The 25,697-nt window shown below is 48.8% G+C and overlaps 1 protein-coding gene across 1 annotated transcript in view; it reads left to right on the top strand.

Annotated features, from left to right (window-relative positions):
• Positions 1–25,697, top strand: part of lrp8 (low density lipoprotein receptor-related protein 8, apolipoprotein e receptor) — a 160,101-nt gene that overhangs the window by 127,313 nt on the left and 7,091 nt on the right. Inside the window, exons 8-15 of the mRNA XM_062556383.1 lie at positions 1,354–1,473; positions 2,102–2,227; positions 9,882–10,053; positions 14,627–14,854; positions 16,676–16,794; positions 17,824–17,963; positions 20,887–21,028; positions 22,329–22,481. Coding sequence (XP_062412367.1) covers positions 1,354–1,473; positions 2,102–2,227; positions 9,882–10,053; positions 14,627–14,854; positions 16,676–16,794; positions 17,824–17,963; positions 20,887–21,028; positions 22,329–22,481 — 1,200 coding nt within the window. The remainder of the gene's footprint in view (positions 1–1,353; positions 1,474–2,101; positions 2,228–9,881; positions 10,054–14,626; positions 14,855–16,675; positions 16,795–17,823; positions 17,964–20,886; positions 21,029–22,328; positions 22,482–25,697) is intronic.

Raw genomic sequence — 25,697 nt, forward strand, 5'->3', positions numbered from 1 at the left:
CACACACACACACACACACACACACACACATACAGACACATGCACATACAGTATATACACATACACACACACACACACACACACACACACACACACACAATCACACATACACACACACGCACATATATGCAGACACACATACACAAAAAATCACACGCTCACATATGCACACACACAGACAGACACACACACACACACACAAAACAAGCACACACACGCATACACTTATCCACACACACCTTTTCTATTTCCCGGTGCCTGCCAGACACACACCGTTACTCACACCCTCATACTGTGAGCTGGATAATTAGCGCGTGCACCTCTTGACTTCTGGCGAGTGCTTCCCAAGGTATTTTGAACATAATGAGAGTTTGCGGATCTGGATGCTTTAAGACTAGCTGGCTCCGCGTTCGTTAGGCAGACGCCGCGCCGTAAGTGAATGCTGATGGTCCACCCCGCTGTTCTTGGATCAGCAGACGGAGGGAAAAATGGTGACATGCGCGCACCTTCCTATTTGCCACCCTCAGGGCTTTTGGATGGGACCTGGGTTTTAAAAAGCAATTTGGATTATTGTGTTTCGGCTTCCTGTATCGTTGAAGTCTAGCCAATGAGGCCCGCGCGTCACGGGCTCATGCCAGCACAAACGCATAAACACACACACACACACGCACACACACACACACACACACACACCTGAACAAGTACCGCTACACACAATACACACACACACACACACACAGACCCATACAGCAGACATACACCATACTGAAAAAACTAAATTAAACAAACATAAAAACAAATCACCACACACACACACAGTCACACACACACACACACTCAGACACACACACACACAAACACAATCCCCAAAATGTAGCTTTCTTCCAGGTCTCCTTGGAAGCCCTCTTCCTGTTAAAAAAAACATTTCTCTGGGCACTGTCTGGGATTTGAGATATGATATATGCACACCCCCAAGCACACACACACACACACACACACACACACACATATATCCAGGCACACTGTCAAACACAAACATGCACGCATACACACTAACAAACACACACACAAGCACACACACACACACACCACCGCCGCTCCCTCCTAATCCTCTGGCATGGGGCGAAGGCACTCCACCGCCTTGGGAAAAAAAAACGAGCCCGAGTCACTCACCTGTCACCGGCTGTCACGTCGCCACCGGGCATTCCTCTGACTCCAGCCCAGCTCACCCCCCTCCCTCCACACACACACACACACACACACACACACCACCACCTCCACCTCCTCATCCTCTCATCCAGTCTTACTTTCTCTCTCTCTCTCTCTCCCTCTCTCTCTCTCTCTCACCCTCAGGCCTGAACGAATGCGAGGACAACAACGGCGGCTGCTCCCACATATGCAGGGACAGGCGTGTGGGCTACGAGTGCGACTGCCCCGCCGGCTACAAGCTGATGGACAAGAAGACGTGTGGAGGTAGGGACCACACTGACCACCGCACACACACACACACACACACACACACACACACACTCAAAACACCTCGATGCTGTACAGCCCGTAAAAGACAAGATGTACTGAAACAGGGGCAGCATGTAAGCATTAAAAAGGCATAAAGATATGACACTGTCTGACAACTGCAGATGAGCCCGGGTGGCAACAGTGCTAACAGACAGGAGAACATCCTTATCGGCTCTCTTTCAATGCTCCTTGAGCTCTTACATTGTACGGCTCAATTTGTTCTCTCGCTTTAATGTTATAGGCCACTGGAACACTGGGGCCCCAACGGGACTTTAAATCACACATGCGATGTGAGGCCTATTTGTCTTGTAATATTTGAACAGCCGACAGCTCAAAGTCACTTAGACTGGAAGAGGATGAGTCAGGGAGCTCACACCGACATTTATTAAGCTTCATTCATCCTCCCCTCACAATGGGCGGTGGAAACAGCCAGCACAATGCCCCCCCCCCCCACACACACACACACACACACACTCTCAATCCGTCACCCTCACCGCCACAGGCGTCAGGGGTATGTAACTCATGTCTGTTTGTGCTATGTGTGTGTGTGTGTGTGTGTGTGTGTGTGTGTCCCTCTGCGCAGACATAGATGAATGTGAGAACCCGGACGCCTGCAGCCAGATCTGCATCAACTACAAAGGCGACTTCAAGTGCGAGTGCTACGAGGGTTACGAGATGGACCCCGTAACCAAGACCTGCAAAGCCGTCGGTAAGGCATTCGGTTCCTCTGTGTGTGTGTGTGTGTGTGTGTGTGTGTGTATGTGTGTGTGTGTGTGCAGAAATGTTCTCAGTGTCACTCTCTTCCTATCCTCCGTTGCTGGGGAAGTGGAGTATTTTTTGAATGTGCCATTCACACACACAGCTGTCAGCCACAGGCAAATATTTGCCATCTGTCTGAATGGGTAGAGAGGGCGAGACGGGAGGGTTTGCTGCACTAATTGCGCTCCCTTAGGTTGGCTCTGGGCTAACTGCTTGTGGGGCGTGTGTGTGTGTGTGTGTGTGTGTGTGTGTGTGTGTTTGTGTGTGTCATTATGCATGCATGCGTTTTTATGCGTACATGTGTGTGTGTGTGTGTGTACGTGTGTGTGTGTGTGTGCGTGTGTACATGTGTATGTGTGTACGTGCGTGTGTGTTTATGCATACACGTGCGTGTGTGTGTGTGTGTTTTTGTGTGTTTGCTTGTGTTTGTGTGTGTGTGTGTGTTTGGGGGGGGTGGGGGTTATGCACTGATGCTGTGTTTCCACTGGCACATTGTAAACAGCTACAGGCTTTGCGGTTTGAAGCCACCGGTTGTCAAATAGTCCTGAGACACCAGCATCTGCCAGAGCAAGCAGTGCTTTAGCATAGCATAGCATAGCATAGCATAGCACAACACAGCAACCCATCAGCACTCCCAGGGCTGAGTCATTAAGTGCCCTCCGTGCCTGTGTCGTAATGGGAAGCGGGAGCTGGAATTGGTATCGTTTTGCTCAAAGTGGCGTGAAAAAGGCATTGATTACTCTGTGTGTGTGTGTGTGTGTGTGTGTGTGTGTGTGTGTGTGTGTGTGTGTGTGTGTGTGTAGGGGGAGGGGGGGTTCTACTCTTTGTTGCCCCTCGCTGAAATGGATGTGTGCTGTCCAAAGTGTAGCCTGCTTTATGAGGCGGACAGCGCATAGAATAACCGCAGCACCACTGACGAGGGCCTGCTATTTTCTAAGTGTGTGTGTGTGTGTGTGTGTGTGTGTGTGTGTGTGTGTGTGTGTGTGTACACTGGTGCCTGGCTCAGCCATCGGGGGCAGAGATGGGCTGTTCTTCTGGAGGGCTTATGTGCTTTGAAGTCACTGTGGGGAATGAATGTGCCGAAGCTTTGTGTTGTTTGCGTCAGTTTATTTATTTTTTTTGTTTAGATCTTTTTTTTCCCTCCCCTCTGGTCTGTCAGTGTTTCTGATCTCTGAGTTTTCTGTGTCCTGTTCTCCTCAGGTGAGTTGACCTACCTTCCTCTCTTCCTTGCTGTCTCTCTATCCTTTCTTTCTCTTTCTTTGCTTCTATCTCTCCCTCCCTTCTCTATTCATCATTTAGACTGACTGTGAAAATAATGCTGCCATATCATTAAACATATTGGACTCAACATTACACTTACAAGCTTCAGATTAGTCCTAGGCTTAAGGAGAACTTCCAAGAAGTTATCGATTGAAATAAAGTTTTAGCCCAGGACTAGGCTTACGTCCCACGTATGGGAAACTTACAGAATGATGCCTTGCTGGGCCTTCTCGTTTCAACTCTCTCTCTCATTGTAAAAGTTTCTGTTGTTCTGTTTAGTTGTGCTCGGTCGGGGCCTGGAGTAGCTCTCTGGCGAGTGATGTAATGTTAGGGTCAGCTTGTGTAAGACAGACAGACGCAGAGGTTCTCCGAGTTTAGGAGTCGCCACTCCAGGGCTAGTTCACCCGGGGAGAACTGCTGGAACTAACACATCTCAGCGCGGCATCAGAGAAAGTTTCTCATGCCCCGGTGGGGTGTACCTTTTGTATCCCCGGCAGTGCTTAAAGTGTGTGTGTGTGTGTGTGTGTGTGTGTGTGTGTGTGTGTGTGTGTGTGTGTGTGTGTGCGCGTGCGCGTGTGTGTGTGTTGGGAGGGGGTCCTCATCGGTTCCTGTTGTTCCGTATTTTAATTTCCTTGTTTGTGTACTTTGAAAGAGTTGGTCTGCCTCTGGGATAGTTGCCCTGAAGACACGATTAGACTAAGCTTCCTCTGCTGAAGTGAAGAGAAAACTTTTTTTTATGATTTTTGATTTCTCTTATGAAAAAGAGAAGTCATTTTCTTCACCACTGACCATGTCTGTGAGCTCCACTTTGACGAGTGCAGTATCAGTGCAACATCTCATTATCCGCTTGTTTGTCTGTGAAGAAAAGTAAGTGTGTTTTGTTGTGCAGGACCTACAGAATAGCTTTGGTTTGCAGGCGCATCTCTCCGAGGACACATGAAAGACTTCACCTTGAATTTTTAAACAAGGTGCTGCCTTAACAGTCTTGGCCCTCAGCTTAGCATTTGTTTATGTTTATATAATTAAACTCCAACTTTTCACGCAGTTTACTTCGATTTGCTGACTGTTTTTTTTCTTTCGATAGCGGTTCTTAAATGTACAGAAAACTATGGAGACAGCGTAGCTTGTTGATACTGTACATTATTGGACCGAGCAGCAGAGACACTCTGCCAAGACAACTCTGTGACCCCAGACGTGGTTTTAAGAGAGTTTCACATTTTTGTCGTTTTTTTGGTGTGTCTGATAAGATATGCATCACTTGGGAGCCAGCTGGGAAAACCAACTGCCTGGTTATCACTGTACAAGTGTGTTAGTGCTACCCAGAATACCTGGAGCACTTTGCATCTTTAACAATGTGGAAATATGTAGGGAGAGATAGCGACGGGTGGGCTGCCATCATGTTTGCTAGTGATATCCTTCATTTTCCCTTCTTACTCTCTCCATCCCTCCCTCCCTCTCTCTATCCCTCCATCTCTCATCTTTCCACACCACCTGCATGAGGCAGCTCAGTATCCGAGTTGTGCTGCGGCGTTGACCCAGCCGCGGTGTTACATGCTTGGTTTGACTCTGATTTCCTCCGAGGATAAGCAAGCGCGGCGTAATTAATTACGCCTTTAATTACACTCGCCATCTGCAGAGACGTCACCGAGCACCTCCGTTACCACGGTACCCACCACCCCCTCGCCCCCCCCCCCCCCCTTATCTCCGAATTCACTCTAGCACCTGCAAAGTTTGTATGGCCCCAATTCAGCGGCGTGCGCTGATGAGAACAGTGTGCTGTGAGGAGCCGGTGCTATATTTGTATCGGTGTACCGCTGAGCTATCTATGCAGCTTTGTGGCTAATGAGCAGCTGAGAAAGGGCGAGGGGGTCGGGGGGGTCGGGGGTGGGGGGGGGGACGTCAGAGGCGATGTGACATCACCTCAGACCCTGTCCATATGCTTACAGGTCATTTCATCCCCCTATGTATCTCTCTCCTTCTCTTCCTCTATCTCTCTCTCTCTCTGCCCCTCTCTCTCGTTCTCCTCCGGTCTATTTATACGGCTGCCCTGTTTTTTTTTTTGTGTGTGTGTGTGTGTGTGTGTGTGTGCGTGTGTGCGTTCTGGCTCATCGACTTAGTTGCAACATCTGGCTTTCTCCCCTTACTCAGCTCTCTGGTCACAGGCTCTTTCATTGTTTCACCTGATTGCTCTCTGTTGGGCTCATTCTCTCTCACTCATTCTCTCTCTCTCTCTCTCTCTCTCTCTGTGTCTGTCTCTCTGTCCCTTTCTCTCTCTTTCTCCCCTCTGTCAGTGTCTTTTTCTGCTCAGCTGTCTGTCTCTATCACTCTGTTCTCTTCCCCTCTGTCTCCCTCCCTTTCTCCTCTTCCTCTCTCCCTCTCTCTTTCCTCCTTTTCTCCTTCCACTGTATGTCTGATTTTCTGTCTCTCCTCATTCTTCTCTTTCCTCCTCCTCTTCCTCCTACTCCTCCACATCTCTCTCTCCCCCACTCTGTGCTGTGTTTCTGTGTGTATAAATATATAATAGGCGATCTCCTGTCTCCTCTCTCCAGCATCTGTTGTGACAGGCAGGGTGTGCGTGCCCTGTGTGTGTGTGTGTGTGTGTGTGTGTGTGTGTGTGTGTGTGTGTGTGTGTGTGTGTGTGTGTGTGTGTGTGTGTGTGTGTGTGTGTGTGTGTGTGTGTGTGTGTGTGTGTGTGTGTGTGTGTGTGTGTGTGTGTGTGTGTGTGTGTGTGTGTGTGTGTGTGTGTGTGTGTGTGTGTGTGTGTGTGTGTGTCACGCGCAGTGTCAGGCGCTACCCAGGCGTCGCTCGGCTGCTTGTCGACGCGGCATCTAATGAATGTTCCGGGATGGCGGCGCCGCCTCCGCCGCTCGCTGGATGTTTTCATTTACACGGCTACACGGAAGGTTCCGGAGCGCTGACGGAGCCCAGATGAAGCGCTCTACCCGCCTCTGACAGCTCCATGATGGAGAGCCCGTCTCGGAAGTCTCGGCCGGCTGGTGCGGGGCATTCCGAGGGCGTCTCTTTCTCTCTCTCTCCCTCTCTCTCTCTCTCTCTCTCTCTCTCTCTCTCTCTCTCTCTCTCTCCCTGTCTCTCTCTCTGTCTCTCTCTCTTTCTTGCGTGCGCGCGTTCGATAGCTGAACAGAACAGACACACAGGATTTATAGGGCCCCGCTTTCTGGGGCCACAATTCATGTCAATGGGGGGGGGGGGGGTGTGGGGGCCACATTCAGGCCCCTTAATTCACAAAAGCAGACGACATTAAGCTAATGATCCCTGGGAAATGGAGTTCATTTCACCTGCCTGTCAGCCTGCGCTGGTGCAGGCTTTACAGTACGTATCATATTAATAAATGTTGATTTCTGTTCTCGCGCCTCCCTCCTCTCTCTCCTCATGCCCTGCCTATGAGGTTTATTTCTTTGCACTTGTCAGTTCCATAACATTAGCCACGCCAAATCGATTCAGTGCAATTGACGATGCTTTAGATAGATGCCAGGGCTCGGAAGACTACTCTAATTATCCAGGCGTGGGCCTGGGCACTGGTATTAGCTGAGATGGGAGCTGGAGAATTGAAGTGAGCGGTGCAGGGGGGGTTCTGCCTGACGGCGATGTGCAGGAGTGATGTCCCGGTTCTGTTGAGCCGGTGTGTGGTCCTGGAGAAGTGCTGAAGTGGGCATTGGGGAGAGTCTTATCCGGCGCTGGGACAGCACTGATGGTCAGGAGGTCAGAGAGAGACAGAGAGAGAGAGAGAGCGAGAGAGAGAGAGCGAGAGAGACAGAGACAGAGACAGAGAGAGAGAGAGAGAGAGAGAGAGAGAGAGGGAGAGGGAGAGAGAGGAGGAGAGAGAGGAGGAGGAAGAGAGACGCTGGGGAACCGGCCTGCCAATTTCCATCGGCTGTCATACTCTCGTTCACATACAGTAGCTGGAGACTGTTCACAGACCCATACACACACACACACACACACACACACACACACACACACACACACACACACACACACACACACACACTACCAAGCACATATCCCCACACATTGATGTAATACTCAAAACCAGGGACACACACAGACATACACTTACAAATACAAACACACACACACACACACACACACACACACACACACTGCCACATCTTTTACTCTCTCTCCCCTGGAGGAAAGGCTGAAATTGATGGCTCCAAATCTCCCAGACATGGTGGAGAAATGATTGAATCCTGACTTGTGCAGGAAATGAAAATATATGCTGGGTGTGCAGTGGGCCGTGAGGAGGAGTGGGAGGAGGAGGAGGAGGAGGAGGAGGAGGAGGAGGAGGAGGAAGGGGGAGGGTGAAGGCACCTCAACAGGAACCTCTGCTCTATTTCCCCCGTGATTCAGACAGGCATCTCTGTGGACACCTCTGCTCCCTCCTGTGGTTGCTATTGAGTGATGCTCTCTCTCTCTCTCTCTTACTCTTACTCTCTCTCTCTCTCTCTCTCTCTCTCTCTCTCTCTCTGTCTCTCTCTCTCTCTCTCTCTCTCTGCGCCCTGCCCAAGCTCCAGGGTCATGTCGGGCAGGCTTGTGTGGACTCACTCTTGAGGAGTAGGGGGCAGAGGAGATGCGGTGGAGGTGGAGGTGGAGTCCGGTTCACCCCGCTTTGTCTCTGTCAAGCGGGAGCAGTGATTTCACATGTGGGCTCCGGCCCCCGTGGCTCCCAAGGCATCGGTCTGCCCTGTGGACGCTGGACCCAATCGCAACCCAATCATAGCCCAATACCAGCAGCAAACGCTACCCCTACACACACACACACACACACACACTCAATAACCCGCTCACACACAGACACAGGGATTAAAAAGGTGTTCTTTATCGACTGAGGGAATGCGCCCGAGATCACCGCTTTTATGACATTCCCCAACAGGTCTTGTGGTCAATCGCTGGGGGCAAATTAACGAGATTTCGAGCAAAACAGATTCAGAAGAGAGTGATCTGTGAGAGAAAGAAATGAAGAAAGAGACAGAAAAAAAACGAGGGAGAGAGCGAGAGGGGTGATGAGCGAGAGGAAGAAAGAGGAGAGGTAAATGGAGAAGTGACAGGAGGCCGGTTTACACACACGCACACGCACACGCACACACACACTCATGGTTGCGGGCGTGGGAGGAGAACACCGGAGCATGGATCAGGCGCGAGCAGGCAAATGAAAGATTAATGGAGGGCACAGAGAAGGGTAATGGAGAAGGCTCTGGTTTGGGGAATAGATTTCTCTGTAGGCCTGTTGTTTAAAGGTGCGTGTGTATGTGTTTCTATCTGTCTCTCTCTCTCTCTCTGTTTGTGTGAGTGAGTGTGTGTGTGTGTGTGTGTGTGTGTGTGTGTGCATCCATTTGAGTGTGAAGGAGAGTGAGTTTATGTGTGGTAATTACCAGTCTGTGTTCGAAGAAGTTGTAGCACAGCAAATGGCAAATCTATGTTTTAATCAATGGCTATAAAAGTGAGATCACACATGTAACACACACACACACACACACACACACACACACACACACACACACACACACACGCACACGCATGCACGCACACACACACACACCCATAACTACCCTATTCACGTTTAAAGCAGTCTTTCACAAGTGAGTAACCTTGAAAGACGCTTTATGACACATTGATAATCACAGCAAACACCCATTTCCTCGGAGGTAGCTCTCCGGCGATACCATCAGTCAACAAGGAAGCAGGACCTGCATTCCAATATTGCCCGCTGACCTCACTTCTACCAGGAATAACCCAGCCAATATTTACCATTGAACGCAAGAGTCCTCCCACCCATCCCTTAATGTCACCGCCAAGTGCAGCCTGAATGCATTGGGTAATTTTCAAACATACCGATTGGATTTGTGTGCAAGTCGTGCTCTCTTGCTCTGTATTATCGCACGCATTTATGATTGCGTTTAACGCAAGCGGCTTGTGCAAACAGGCTTGTTAAGAGTTGATTACCTGGAGTGCTCACGCTGCGCATATTATAGGCAATCAGGAGATCTTTGTGTGGAGACATAAAAAGACAGAGAACTCACTTGAGGAATTACGAGACGTCAGGACACAGAAGAGGCTTTTGATTGAAAACATTTCGTTTTTAATAGTCAAAACAAGTTGGTATATCAATGGATTTAGAAAAAGTTTAATCTTTTGTAGGTAGAGTGTGATTTTGTTCAGCTTTGACTCTGATTATAAACCGTGGTGATTAAGACACAAAAAGCACCATCGCTCAGTTGACAGAAATCATGAAGTCCTGATATAATGTACAAATTGATTTACATGAACGTGCCTGATGTTTACATTAGTCTAATGACGAAGTCTAATTCACCCTCTCTCGGCAGGCAAGAGCCCGTACCTGCTGTTTACCAATCGGCATGAGATCCGCCGCATTGACCTGATCAAGAAAGACTACACGCAGGTGGTACCCACCCTGAAGAACGCTGTGGCCTTGGACGTGGACGTGACCACCAACAAGATGTACTGGTGTGACCTCTTCCACCGCAAGATCTACAGGTACTGAGCACGGACACCACACTGCCCTCTATGGGTTTGGAGGGAGTGACACTGGGTTTCAGACAACTGAAGTTCATTTATTGTAAATACAAAAAATGGGGATTTGGGATTTCTAAATGTAGCTCTTTTTTGTCTTGGAATGATGAGCGGTTATCTCTTGGTTGCTCTTCAGTTGTAAGATTGTTTATTTTAATTAAACATTTCTAGAATTCAGCTTACGGTCTGCTAGATAAAAGTAGTAAATACTAGAAGCAATTTTAATATATCTTCTTTAATCCTCTTTTTTAATGATAGTGGACAATATTAGTCCAGTTGATCAGAGATACTTACATCAGTTTTTATTGATTTAAGCCATGCAATAATAGCATGTAATAATTGGTCTCCCATATCGATGTATTCATGTAAGTACAGCAGCTAGCTCTTTTATTCCTTTATGCTCAGGAACATTTGTACATCTCTCTCTCTCTCTCTCTCTCTCTCTCTCTCTCTCCCTCTCTCTCTCTTGCATGCATGCTCCTTCCCTGGCTGGCCTTGACAGGGTTATTTGTAAAAGCATCAATATCCTTGTGGTGCTGATGGTTTCCTCTACGCACACAGTTATATAATCTATAAAGAAGACGCACAAACGAACACATACTACTCACGCTCTCTCTCTTTCCTTTCTTTCCTTCTCTCTTTCTCTCTTTCTCTCTTTCTCTCACTCTCTCTCACACACACACACACACACACATACTCTCATTCTCTCTTTGGTGTGACTATTCTTCTCTATAACTGTCTTATATTAATGAGGAGACGATGAAGGCCGATTAGTGCTAATCACCCTGGGTGCTGGAAGCGGACTCTGTTCCCCCTCCTCTGTCCTGATGCGGCTGGCTGACGGCCTCCGCTCATCCCTCCGAGGAGGCTGCTTTACATTACACAACACTAGCACACACTGCTACTGTACGCTGTTCCGGCACCTTCTATGTGTGAAGTTCTAGGATTTGCAGTGAGCCGCGAGCATTTATGAGCCCACACACATGCACAAGACATGGTATACACACGCACACACACACACACACACACACACACACACACACACACACACAGACTCTCTCAAGTCAGAGATGTGGATGTGGAAGGTGATAATTGGCTACTGCGGGAGAAGTAGGATTCAGAGCATCAGATGAAAGGGCTACTCACTCCCTCCCTCTCTCTCTCTCTCTCTCCCTCCCTCCGTCTCTCTTTCCCATCCTCTCCTTCACTTCCCTCCTGTGCCTCAAGCCACTCTGCAGTAATTAATACTGATCAGTGGAATAGTAGACTTCACGCACCTGAGTGATCCTGCAGCCCTGGCATCTCCTGCAGCTCTGAACATGAGGGAAATAGAGAGAGAGAGAGAGAGAGAGAGAGAGAGAGAGAGAGAGAGAGAGAGAGAGAGAGAGAGAGAGAGAGAGAGAGAGAGAGAGAGAGAGAGAGAGAGAGAGAGAGAGAGAGAGAGAGAGAGAGATCCCAGGTAGAGGGGGATAAAAGGCTGAAATGGAGGAGAGACAAACAAGGCTGGGAGGAGAATGAAGATATCATCGGTGTGTTATAGAGCTAAATGAAATGACAAGGTGAAAGCAGACAGCCGCAGGATGTCCGCCCTCGGTGACCTCTCCTCACATGACCCCTGCAAAGTCCACCCGACCCCAGAACAGGCGCTGGAGTGTGCTTGGACTTGTGCAAACACGGAGAGGCCAGTTGGTTTAGCGAGACGCCACCAGAGGACCTGTTTGTCCTCTAGCCCCCCTCTGTGAGAGCCACCGTCCCTGGTTCACATCTCTCTCTCTCTCTCTTTCTCTCTCTCTCTCTCTCTCTCTCTCTCTCTCTCTCTCACACACACACAGAGAGAGAGAGACACATGCACACATACACACACACACAGGCGTACATACACAGGCATACACACACACACACACAAACACACACACACAAACACACACACACACTCACACACACACACACAAACACACACACACACACACACACACACACACACACACACAGACACACAGAGAGACACACACACACAAACACACACACACACACACACACACACACACACACACACACACACACACACACACGCACACACTCATGCTCTCACAGGCTGCAGGGGAGGCAGCTCTAAATCATTGCGGCCCCACCATATGCTGCCTCTAATTTACCTCACTGAGTAATTGTCTTCATTACTCATCCTCACATCGCTTCCGCAAGGCCTGCGCACATGAAAAAGGCACAAAGACTTTGTGTGTGTGTACGTGCGTGTTTGTGTGTGTGTGTGGTGGTGGTGGTGGGGGGTCACAACCGGTGATCCGCAATTTCTCGACTTTCAGAAGAGCAGCTGTACGCTCCGAATGGGACCAAAGCCAGACGATTTGCTCTTCGAGGACTTTTGGTCTGTTCACGTGCGTCACGGGCACGGCCGCCCGCCCGCGCGGATGGTGTTTGCAGCGCCTCGCGCTGTCTGCCAAGGACGCACTCCATCAGAATCACCGCTGCGCTCGTTTAACGACACTCAAGCTGCATCAGGCCTGCACTCGGGGAGGATGCGGATAATGGTGATGAAAATGCGTGCTGTGCCGTGTGAGTTTTCCCCCCCGATGGCGGGGCGGATTGGGTCTGTCCACGGGCCAACTGCGGCACGGATCTGCTCAGGGCATCTCTGTAAGTGTAGTGCTACAACAGTCTGAAGCGCCGCTAATGGAACTGTGACCGCAGCGCTAGCATAGCGATTCAATTGCAGCTGCACTGCTAACAAAGGAGCTAGCGCCGCTGTTAACGGAAAAGCGACGGCGGGGTTAGCATCAATCGCTGCAATCAGAGGTGAGCGAAGAGTGGTGCTTGAATCCGCCGATCGCAGCGCGGGCGGGACGGTGCAATCAGAGCCACGCGAGCGGAGGGTTGCCGCCACGGAAACATGCCCTCGCAAAACTCGCGCCGAACAGCAGGCGTAGCCGCCATGCTAACGGGGCGGTGTGATCGGCGGCGCCACATGCCACTTGAGACTCCACGTGCTTCAGTTAGCCCACGTGCTACGTGGCAGCGCTGTCATCTGTGAATAGGTGTGGCGTGGCGTTCACCAACGCCATGGCTGTGATTCATGTGTCACCGCTGTTTACCCCGCTAATTCATTCATATTAGTGTCGTTCCCCTGGCCGATCGATGCGGAGTTTTGAAGTTCCGGCCCGTAATTAAGACGTTGCGGTGGAAACGCTGGCAATTAGGTTGACAATCTGCTCGCGCCGTCTCTCCAATCCGTCTCTGTCTGCGAGCCGCCGCTCTCGCACCTGACGCCCCCTCAGCGTGAACGACGTGGAGCCACCCCACAGCCAGCCTCTCTCTCTCTCTCTCTCTCTCTGTCTCTCTCTCTCTCTCTCTCTCTCTCTCTCTCTCTCTCTCTCTCTCTGTTCTCTCTCTCTCTCATGCACAGCCTGGATTAGTGGGGCATTCTGCCGCCAGCCTGTAATGACGCAGATCTGTATGTGCTCCTCACACAAGATGAAGAGAAACACGGAGAATAGGGGGAAGGATGAGAGGAGAATAGAAAAGAAATGAGACAAGAGGCAATATCCTCTCACAGAAAGAATAAAATGGAAGAAGGAGAAGTGGTGAAAGAGAGATTTTAGGTAGAGCGATGCGAAATAACACCCCCAGAATGGAGAGAGCATAGTGTGTGTGTGTGTGTGTGTGTGTGTGTGTGTGTGTGTGTGATTTGGCAAACTCCCCTCTGCCTTTTTTTTTTCGCCTTCCTCAAAGCCCCCGCTGCAGCTTCCGCCGCTGATAAGAGCAGACAGGGCCATTTTGAGAGTGGCTCTGTGCAGTGGGGCGACATCTGTTAAGAGCAGCGGCAGGATTTAAGATGCCACAGATGGGGCATTAGCAGGCTGTAACGTCCTCCTCCGCGCCATGAAAAGTGGCCTCCAAGTGATGAGAGCGCTTTTTGCACGGGCCCCAGGAGCTCTGCCTGGACTAGCAGAGATCCTCGTCACGGTTCCCAGGGCCACCGCCGAGACAACTTACAATGCATGTAGTTAAATTCGGATGGCAACCCGGGACGCCATTAAGGCGAGGGCTCATTGCTTCCTTTTTTTTTGCTACGGTGCCGTAGCTTTTTTTCTTTTTTTATAGACACAAATAAACATCTGGTTGCTTTTGACTGTTTCATGAGATGCTCACGCAAAGTGACTTCTGTGTTTGTAGCGATTGTTTATGCACAGATTCACCACATCTGTCACAATGTTATGATTTAGTGCACAGCGTGTGTGTGTATGTGTGTGTGTGTGTGTGTGTCTGTGTGAGAATGAGAAACAGAGCGCAAACGAGACATACAGCGAGTGAGAAATGTAGAACGATGTACATAATGTTTGACTTCAACACTTTCCCCCCGACTTAATTATTCAGTCCTTGCAGTTCGTCCTCCGCTGAGGAACAGCATGACAACTTTCTGCTCCTGATGGCAGCGTGCCACTGTTTTCCCTGACACCTTGTACTTGCATTTTAAAGCGACTTTAATTCTCTCTCTCTCTCTCTCCCTCTCTCTTTACTGCAGTGCATACATCAACAAGGCCAGCGATGCCTCACAGCAGGTGACGCTGATAGACACGGCCCTGCACTCCCCCGAGGGCCTGGCGGTGGACTGGGCCCACAAGAACATCTACTGGACCGACTCCGGAGACAAGACCATCTCCGTGGCCACGGCCGACGGCAAGAAGAGGAGGGTGCTGATCAACACGGACCTGAACGAGCCGCGGGCCATCGTGGTGGACCCAAGACAGGGGTGAGTCACCGCGGGATGAGTGTTGGCAGATATCCGGGTGCTTAGATTGGGAGAAGTAGCAGGAGGTGTAGTTTACTTGTATCCTGAGAGGGTGAAACCAACGTTCAACTCACAAAATTAAGCTTGTTAAGGGACAGATTCTGTTCTTGGTGGTTTTTTTAACTGAATTAAGGCAATTATTGAGTCTGTTATAAATATATATATACACAGTATAAAGGTTATGACAGACATAAATATTATATAAAGGTTATGACAGACATAAATATTATTTTCCTCCTGTAAAATACTGGTAGATATCTCCATACTGCCACAGGCAGTTCTGCACTGCAAAGCCCCTGGTGAAAGCTAGAGACCTAGTGTGTCAAGCTCAAGTCATGCTCAGACACTTTTTTGGCTCCAATCCCTTTCTCAGTCCCGTCACACTTTCCTTGTCTCACACCGGGCCTGAGTTGTCCATTGATCCTCACTGAGGTCCTTCACCTCAGCTCGCTTCCCATTCCCGCCTGCCAAACGCTGCCAGAGTCTCCAGAAACAGCCTCTCAGTTCACATAAGGCAGTTCGCTTTGCTCTGTCGTTTTTTGGGGGGGGGGGGGGGGTTTGCCACTTGCTCCAGTACGAGGGCTGTGTTCCTTCAGGGCACTTTTGCTCCAAATTACAAAGGTAGGGGTGCATGAAAAACATGGAAATTGAATGCGCGGGTGGTGTCCCTGGGAGAGGGGGCTGTCGCCTGTGGACTGCGGTCTGTGCTGTGCGCGCTGTTAGATCTGAGATGTGCTGGGGTGAGTGGATGCCCTTATGATGTGTGCACGTGCCGCAACACTACTCCCCATAGGACAGCAGGCTTGTTGAGTGGAAATGTTAAGTGTGTGTGTGTGCGTGTGTGTGTGCGCGCATGCGTATGCGTGTATGTGCGTGCATTTGTGTGTCAGGATTACTTTGAGTTTTCCCATGTCCTCAACTTGGCTTTCAAGATATAATTGTACTGGGATCAGTAGCCTACTTTTTTTTTTTTTACAAATCAACAAGGGATTGCAGAAAATAAAGCACTTCATCTCCTTTCAAGTTATCACCTGTTTAAGAAATGAATCTACATTTGACAGGAGATGAAATAATGCTGCCCTCTTTATGCATCTCACGATTGGCTAAGCCTTTGCTTTCAACCGCTTTTATCTACCTGGATACAATAAAGGGCCATCAAATCTAGCATATCTTGGAAGTGCAATATCTGGCGGTGTACCTGCAGAAGGAAGTCAGGGAGTGTGCTAATGTATTTCATTTGCATTTATTCATTTATCTTGTGCTTTTATCCAAAGTGACTCAAAAGGAGGCAGAGTGCATTCAATATCAGCATCTTGCCAAAATCAAAGCCCATCTCAGGACTGAAACATTGTGATGTAAATACGTTATTGCAAGTAAGGATTCAGTGGAAATAGGTAGACAGTTTGCTTGAGCGTTGACTCTTGTTACTGATACTGGTTGGCGATAGTGTGATACCTCCTTTACACAAAATTAGATATCTGGTTTTATTCCTAATATATTCACTGTTGTCAAATTGAAAATGTTTGCCTTTGCTTGGTTGGAATTTGGTTTACTTCCAATAAAGACATTGTGCTACAGGGAATATATGAAGTTAAGTCACAATGGTTATATAGTGTGGTACACCCCTATGTGCTTATCGCTTGAGAGAACTATTTGAATTTAATCAATTTACATCTTCTGAAAACTTCCTTGCTCAAAATATTATTTTTTTGTTTGGGACATTGACTTGAACACGAGAGTCGTCTAAATGGTCTGCCATGTTCCTCCATCTTTTCTCTGCAGGTTCATGTACTGGTCAGACTGGGGAGCCAGTGCCAAGATTGAGAAGGCCGGCATGAACGGAGTGGACCGGCAGGTTCTGGTCTCGGAGAGAATCGAGTGGCCCAACGGAATAACTCTCGGTATGCTTCGGCTTCTTTGTCTAATTTACAACTCGTGTGTGTGTGTGTGTGTGTGTGTGTGTGTGTGTGTGTGTGTTCAGGATATTTCATTTTGTGCAAAGGAAGTTTCATGAGAGGTCATATGAGGTTATGAGAGTACAATCGATAGGAAATGGAGGTATGAGAGGTGTAAGAGTAAAGAGAGAGAGACAGACAGACAGACAGAGCGCAAGACATGCCAGATAGAATGGATAGAGAGGACAGGCTAAAAATAAATGTTTAAAGCCGGTAGTGAACTGGAAAGGCACTCCGAAGTCACCCAGTGAATTGGATCCACATCCAAAATGTAATGGGCTCTTCCTTGACCCTTGACTCATGCAACACTTTTACAGCAAGATATGGACCTTCAGTTTTTACATCAGCCCACACCAAAGAGAGAATCTCCTTGGCAGAGGTAAAAAAAAAAAAGTGCAATAGAACCCTATACTACCCTTGGTGTAGTTTACATCTCCTCAGCTAACCTCATCAATCAGCTGCCAGTTTAGGGAGGGAAAAAAAACAAAATGGAATTTCATGAGCTATACTGTCAATATTCTCCTCATTTCTCTCTCTCTCTCCCCTAGAGCAGCAGTCCATTTTGAAAAGTGGTCATGCTTGAAAAAAGCCGAAATAGAGAGGTGCCTGTTGGAGTAGAATTGAACCTCGGTGCATTGCTATGAAAACAGATTTCTTTTGGATGAGGGAGAGTGGGTAGAAGGAGGAGGGGGGGGGGGGGTCTCTTGTTAGGCACCATTACTTTACAGCCTTGGAAATGTGTCTTTTTTTCTTTCAGTATTGATTCCCGCAAAAATGGAACAGATTATACAGATTTTAGCCGTTGCTTTCTTGCAAGAGCTTTGAGTCATGAATGGTAATGTTCCAGTCGAGCCGTCGGTTGCTTCTGACCACCACAATGGCTGTTTGTGTAGTTCTCCATCAATCAGCTGATGCTTTACTCTTTGACAAATCACTGGACTGTGTAACTATATGGACCCTTGGCCTGTGTGTTAGACTTGTCCAGCAGGCGGCTGTACTGGGTGGACTCCAAGCTGCACCTCATCTCCAGCGTGGACTTCAATGGCAATAACAGGCGCGTGCTCATCTCCTCCATGGACCACCTGGGACATCCCTTCGCCCTCACTGTGTTTGAGGTGAGCCCACTCTCACTCCAAACCACAAGTACCTGTAAAGTGGCACGCACGCACGCACAGACACACACGCACACACACACACACACACACACACACACACACACACACACACACACACACACACACACACACGGACATACAGTACACACACACACACACACACACGTACACAAATGGAATCGGTCAAAGTGGTATTGCAACCACAGTACAAAACTGATTTCACCTGCAATTGTATTCCATCTCAGATTTAGAACATTGCACTGTTTTTGTTTGTTTGTTTGTTTGTTTGTTTGTTTGTTTGTTTTAATTTAGTTTTGTTGAAAACTTCCATTTCATTTTTATGTTATCTAATCATTTTTTTCAGTACTAGTTTAAGTTAATCTTAGTGGTCATAGACACACACACACACACACACACACACACACACACACACACACACACACACACACACACACACACACACACACGCACACACACACACATACGCACACGCACACATACAGTACTTCTTTCACACACCAAACCTCATTCCACAGGGAAGCCACAGCAGCCAGTGAGATTAATGGTGCGGGATGGCGAGCAGCACCCAGGACAGAAACCAAATTAAAAACCCTTTAACGGTGCGACGTGTGGAAGGGCAGCGCCGCAACGCAGCCGCGGTGGTCCTGCCAGGGTCGTATATCATAGCAGCGCTCCCCATGACAGGCCTGTCGATGGGCCCGCTCAGGCCTCCCACCCTGGGGTGGAATGGGTGTGTGTGTGGAGGGGGGGGTGGGCTGAGGAAACAATGTTTTCTTCCCTTTTTCTTTGTTTTTCTGTGGATGAGTCGGGGTGGTTTGAGCGATGGGACGCCGCAGTAGCGGCTCTCACAGGTGGCTGAGTTCAGCCCGGGAGTGGAGATGCAGCAGCACACTGCATTGCACTGTGCTGAGCTATTCGGTTCATGCCACAGCTGGACACGAAGAGAAAGTTACTTCAACAGTAAAACAGCCGAACAGGATATAGAGAGTTTATGTCGGGGAAAAAACAAACAAACAAAAAAAACTACGCTACAGATATCTCAAGGCCGCAGCGTTATAAAGAATTCATGTGCCCGTTAGCAGAATACGCAAAAGACGTCCAAAGAACTGAAATGACACTAATGTTGTTGATTTCATTCTAGGTTTTTTTTTAGCTCTCTAAGCAAAAACAATGTCTATGGGCACATTGGCACATACTGTATCTGCGGATGGACTGTCTCCCTGTGTAAGAGAGGAGCGCTGGGGGGGCCGCAACGTGGTCCTGCTGCAGGCAGGCAGCTCTTACAGGTCGGGGGGAGGCACTGCAGAGGAGGAGGAGAGGCACCGCAGTGGGCTGACGAGGAAACTTACCTCTCAAGGTCTCAGCCTGCGCAACGAGAAACAGAGCCCTGCTTTTTCCAGACAACAAACAACTTCATATCCCTCTCTTTTTTTTCTTTTAAATCTGATGTTTAATTCCTTATTGGATTAACATTCTTTGAGAATGTTAATAGAATCGTTGCGGACAACACTGACGAATGTGTCAGCTTTTACGAGTGAGAGTACATGTGAGTGTTCAGAGCTATCACAGTCTATCTCTTTGCCACGTGGGGCACATCTTCTTCCCCTGTGAGCTCCATGCATCAGTCGGACTGGACTGACAGCTTCACTCTGTGTTTGAGGTGCGCAAAGGTTAAGACTGGGTGGAGACGCCTTGGTGTAAAAATAGCGGCGTACTGTTCCAGTGAGAGAGATGATCCCTCAACCATGACAGCTGGCTGTGCCTGTGCGTGTCTGTGTGTGTGTGTGTGTGTGTGTGTGTGTGTGTGTGTGTGTGTGTGTGTGTGTGCGTGTGTGTGTGCGCTCTCTGTCAGTCACCGCCATCCCACAACGGCGTCACCACTGGCATTTGAAGTTTTAATAAAGAGAGCAGCAGGTGAAGGAGTGTGTGTGCATGTTTGTTTGTGTGCATGTGTATGTGTGTTTGTGAGTGTGTGTGTGTGTGTGTGTGTGTGTGTGTCCGTAGGGGCCAGAGAGCTGACTGATTGAGCTGATAAGACCACCAAGGCAGGCAGACAGAAGCCATACTGGTGACCTTTCAGAAGGAGAAGGCTTTGTAAACAAGGGGCTCCTTATAATGGAGACCGAGACAGACACTTCACACCAATGTCTCTCTCTTTCTCTCTCTCTCTCCATCTCTCTCTCTCTCTGTCTGTCCCTTTTTTCTCTCATACTCCTCTTCCTTTGTGTCTGTGTCTTTAACTGTCATTTCTCCTTCTCAATTTTGTCCCTGCGCTCGCGTTCAATGGCTCGCTCTGATTTTCCTCCATCAGTCTTTCCTTTTGTGTGTCAACCCACAGCCAATGAAACTTGGGTTGTCATGGCAACGGATGAGCTATTGCTTTCAGATGCTGATAAGAAGGCATCAGGAGTGAGTCAGGGAGAGATAGAGAGAGAGAGAGAGAGAGAAAGAGAGATAGAGAGAGAAAGAATGAATAGTGAAGCACAGAAAATGAGCACCTGTTTATTCTCAGTGTTGTCTCCCTCTCTGCCCCCTCCCAGCAGACAGCTTTAATTCAGAGGTGAGACGGGCCCGCCCGCCCGGGTCCCAATTAAGGGCCGAACGATCGGCTGGCCCGGCCAACACGAGAACTCCATTCGTCTCTCATCAGGCTCACTCCGCGGAGAGCTCTGGGGGATCTCCTGCCGGACTCGTAACGGACAGCTGGGGCTGCAGGAAGTCCGTCCGTTTCGCTCCGTTTGCTCGCTCCTCCTTTACACTCCCGCTGTGGCCGGCAAACAAACCCGACGCTGGCTTTGTTTCTCGCTCGCCTCCCCCCTGACCTCTGCTCCGGACAGTGCGCCTTCAAACAAAGGCGAGCGCAGAGCTCGGAGGACTGACGGTGTCCCATGTGCCCTTGCAGGACCGCGTGTACTGGACGGACCTGGAGGACGAGGCCATCTACAGCGCCAACCGGCACACGGGACACGATGTGGCCACACTGGCCCAGCACCTCAACAACCCACTGGACGTGGTGGTCTTCCATGAGCTCCGACAGCCCAAAGGTGAGCCATGCTGCTCATTGACTTGAGTGCAGGAAATACACATGCACACACACACACAAACACATATGCATACACACACACACTCACACACACACAGAATACACACACAGACACACACACACAGACAGAATACACACACACACACACACACACACACACACACACACACACACACACACACACTACAGAAATACAAGTATGAAGAAAATACTTTCACTGCCAGCAGGAATTTAATATGCACAATGTGTGTGTGAGAGTGAGAGAGAAAGAGAAAAAGAGAGAGAGAGATTGAGATAGAGAGAGCAAGTGTATATGTGCGTATTTTAATAATAAGAGAGAGGAAGAGAATTGGGAGAGAGGAAGAGAATTGGGAGAGGGCTGGGATTTGATGTTTTGTTTTCTTCCCCTCATCACAAGAGAAGATGAGAGCCTCGGCCCCAGCGGTGGAAAGTTAATTGCGCGCTCCCACATTAATAAGTAAACAGCTCTGCCAAAGGATAAATCGCAGCGCTAAAGCCCCCTCTCTCCGTGAGGAGCTGCTGTGAGAACGCTAAATCAGCTAGCGCTGAATGAGGAACTATGTGAATGAACTTGGCCTCTGTGCTGGGAAAATCCCTAAGAACCTGAGGAGGAGCTGCAGGCAGAATGCACACCTCACCACTTTCCCTTCTCCAAGTCACAGCACACACATAAAGAAGGCCCGGGAAGGTAGCGGTATTTAATTGGCAGTCGTGCTAAATCCATAAGGCAGGAGATATTGCCATTCCGTGTCGTGAACATCTTTGCTGTGATACCTGGAGCCATTTTGTGTCCAGAGTCTGAGGCGACATAACACTTTCCAGATGCCATTTTTATTTCATCCTTCTCTTTTTGATTTTTTGTTCTCTTCCCTCGTGTGGGTGTATAAAAGAATGTGAGCAGGCAGGCAGTCGTCTCATTTTCTTTATGTGCTGATCTTAAAAGCTCAGGTTTGTTCGCTGTCTTGCCACAAGCCCTGAGATGGGTATTGCAACTACCTGAAAGGTTTTGCAACATCCTCCTAAAAGCGAGATATATAATCCATCATGCCATGCAACAATACACAATGAAAGGCATATTCCAGCACTTTTATGAGACACTAGCTTTCTCAGAGGATCTCCGTTAAATCAAGAGTTGTTCCTGTAACAAATACATTTTCCTAGCACCAATCTAGCTGCTAGGCTAACTACATGTAGCACTCTTAGTGAACACTCCTCTGCACCCCTCTCAGTTAAGGTCAAGTCCTGCTAACGCTAACGTTAATATCAATATGTTTCCCCAGTGCCAGACAGCTGTAACATGGGCAGCCTGCCAAACGGAGGCTGTGAGTACCTGTGTCTGAAGGCGCCTCAGATCACCGATCACTCGCCCAAGTACACCTGCGCCTGCCCCAACAGCATGGAGCTGGGACCCGACATGCGCCGCTGTGTGACAGGTAGGGACACACCTCTCTAGTGACACACCTCTCTGGACACACCTCTCTAGTGACACACCTCTCTGGACACACCTCTCTAGTGACACACCTCTCTGGACACACCTCTCTAGTGACACACATCTCTAGCGACACACCTCTCTAGTGACACACCTCTCTAATAACACACCTCTCTGGACACACCTCTCTAATAACACACCTCTCTAGACACACCTCTCTAGTGACACACATCTCTAGCGACACACCTCTCTAGTGACACACCTCTCTAGCGACACACCTCTCTAGCGACACACCTCTCTAGTGACACACCTCTCTGGACACACCTCTCTAGTGACACACCTCTCTAGTGACACACCTCTCTAGTGACACACCTCTCTAGTGACACACCTCTCTAGTGACACACCTCTCTAGTGACACACCTCTCTAGTGACACACCTCTCTAGTGACACACCTCTCTAGCGACACACCTCTCTAGTGACACACCTCTCTGGACACACCTCTCTGGACACACCCCTCTAGTGACACACCTCTCTAGTGACACAACACCTCTCTAGTGACACACCTCTCTAATGACACACCTCTCTAGACACACCTCTCTAGTGACACACCTCTCTAGTGACACACCTCTCTAGTGACACACCTCTCTGGACACACGTCTCTAGTGACACACCTCTCTGGACACACCTCTCTAGTGACACACCTCTCTAATGACACACCTCTCTAATGACACACCTCTCTAGTGACACACCTCTCTAGTGACACACCTCTCTAATGACACACCTCTCTAGTCACACACCTCTCTAATGACACACCTCTGGACACATCTCATATGGACTCATAACTAGACATATGCTCATAAACACACTTACAGTTTGGATTGCTTGGACCTCTGAAGATGAATGGGTGCCATAATGTGTCAAATAAAAAAAGATTGACATGAAGGCCACAACAGATACTGCCTAATGTAATGTTTATATATTTACTTTTAAAAACACTAACATTAGTAAAAAAGGTATGTATTAGTTAAAAAAGTTAAATAAGTTGGACAATAATTGGAGCAGTGATCAGTAAGCAGTCAATGCTGAGTATTTCATAAAGTCAGCACCTGAAGGACACCACTGGCACCACAAAGTTACGGGCTCATTGTCTTAATTTACTTTTCAGTGTTTCTTTGTTGGAGGGTGATTGAAGTGCAACACCAGGGCAAGCAGTCAACTGACTGTTTGTTAATATTGTTTGGCTTTCAAGCGGAATGTGAGCAGTGTAATGTGTAAAATGAAAAACAACATTTAAATTTATATAATTTATTATATTTGGTAAGAATTCAAATTGAAAAAATAAATTGAACAAAACACTTTTTAAGAGTTGATAAAAGGGTCAATGACCAGTAAGCAGAAGTCAATGGTGACTGTCTATTGAAGTCAGTGCCTGGACCTCTTCCTGCTTGGCTGCTCGGGAAGGGGCTCCCCACTAATGTCCACATCAATCTGTGGCGCACAGGACTTTAGAGTGGGGGCACTGAACGACTCCGAGAAGTGCACTCGGCCATCTGCGTCCACCGTCTCCATCAGGCTAGGGCACGACATCCTCTCCCACAGACGCTGCTTGATGGCGCGGCTCCTCTCCAGATTGTACGGGCGGGCGTTCCCAGACTTTGTCCTCAGCTTGGGGTCCACCACTGAGTGGTAGATGGCCCGGTAGTCTTCAATAGTATGCCCGTGGATCAGCTGAGGCTCCTCCAGAGCTGCGGATAGAAGGGAGCTTCTCTGGGCCGATGAGGAGGCCGCAGGTCGCATCGGGCTGAAGTCCGGGAGTACGGCAGCATTTTTAATATACCTTTCCTCCAAGGGCTCAGCCATCTGGCAAAGGCTGCTCTCCTGTGCCATCTCCCTCCGTTTCCTCTCTTTGGCCTGTACAGGTGAAATGAAATATGATATTAATTTGGTTTAATTGGATGTAAGAGAATTAACCCAAAATGCAAATGCTTGTGTTAAAGCTCATGTATTTATCTCGAATTGTGTTGTACCTCTGCCATGAGAGAGGAGTCCTCCAAGTTGGGGAAGAACATGTCCTCTCTATCCCTAGCTGACATCCACTCAGGTCCCATCACTGGGCCAGAGTCCAGAGAGTGGAGGTGCTTCCTCTTCTGGCTATGTTTCCCAGTGGAGTGATGCTTCTGGCTGCATCCCTCACTTGCCTCTTTACAGGCAGGTGCCTTCACAGAGGATCCTGTCTCTGAATTGGGGAGGTTTTGGCTCAATTTGGAGCTGTACGCCTGAATCAGTTGAAGTTCTGGCTGAAGGTCGATGGTGAGTCCCACCTCTGGAACCAGATCAGGGACCTGCTGTGCCAATTGCAGTAGTGTAGCTGCTATCTCCAGCCGCTGCTTCAGGTCATAGGATCCTACATGGTTTCCCTGAGGTGCCGTCTACAGGTTGTTGAAGAAAAAGAGTGTAGCTCTGGTTATTTTCAAGTACATACAAGGTTACATCATTGCACGTTATTGAAACTTTAATGCACTTAAGCTAAGCACTTAAGGGAGATGATCATATGCATGATTCCATCTAAGATTAGAAATAGAAAAAGGGTCTTTACCCGTGGTGTTGTGAATGATTCCAGAGGCCGAGGGCCGGACAGGACTTTAGCCTTCCTGGGGTTGGCCTGGCAGTCAGATGAGGAGTCCCCTGGAGTGAGCTTACGCTCACCGTGACTCTGACTTGAGCCGAGACACCCCAAACTCTTCAGCTCAGGAGAGCAGAGCTTGAACACCAAGGGCCCATGGTGGATTTCCAGGGCTTGCTCAGTCTGATTTTTGCGAGGCACCACTCTGCAAGGCTTAACCTGTTTCTTTCTGCGGCCCACTGAGATGGTGGACGAAGTAGGTCCAGAGAACTTGCAGGTGCTCTCACATCCATTTTCAACTGGTATTGAGGGTCCAGGAACGTTTTGTGCCAGAGTTGAAGAGTTGGTACTACAGCTCAGGGTATCCCCTATGGGCATAGGGAGAGGAGTCTGGGTTGAGCTGGAGGCAGAGCCTTCCTCACTCATACTGTGCATTCACACCGAAACCGTCAAAAGAGTCAAAATCGCTGGTGAAGCTCATAGCCCGACGCTCAACTCAGTTCAGCGTTGAAAGCTTCAAAGCCAAGACGTGAAACATTCGAACCAACCACAAGCAGCAATCCTGCGAGTTTGACATTCTAATTGGTTGACGCCGAA

The sequence above is a fragment of the Sardina pilchardus genome, chromosome 15, assembly GCF_963854185.1.
Source record: "Sardina pilchardus chromosome 15, fSarPil1.1, whole genome shotgun sequence".
NCBI lineage: Eukaryota > Metazoa > Chordata > Actinopteri > Clupeiformes > Clupeidae > Sardina > Sardina pilchardus.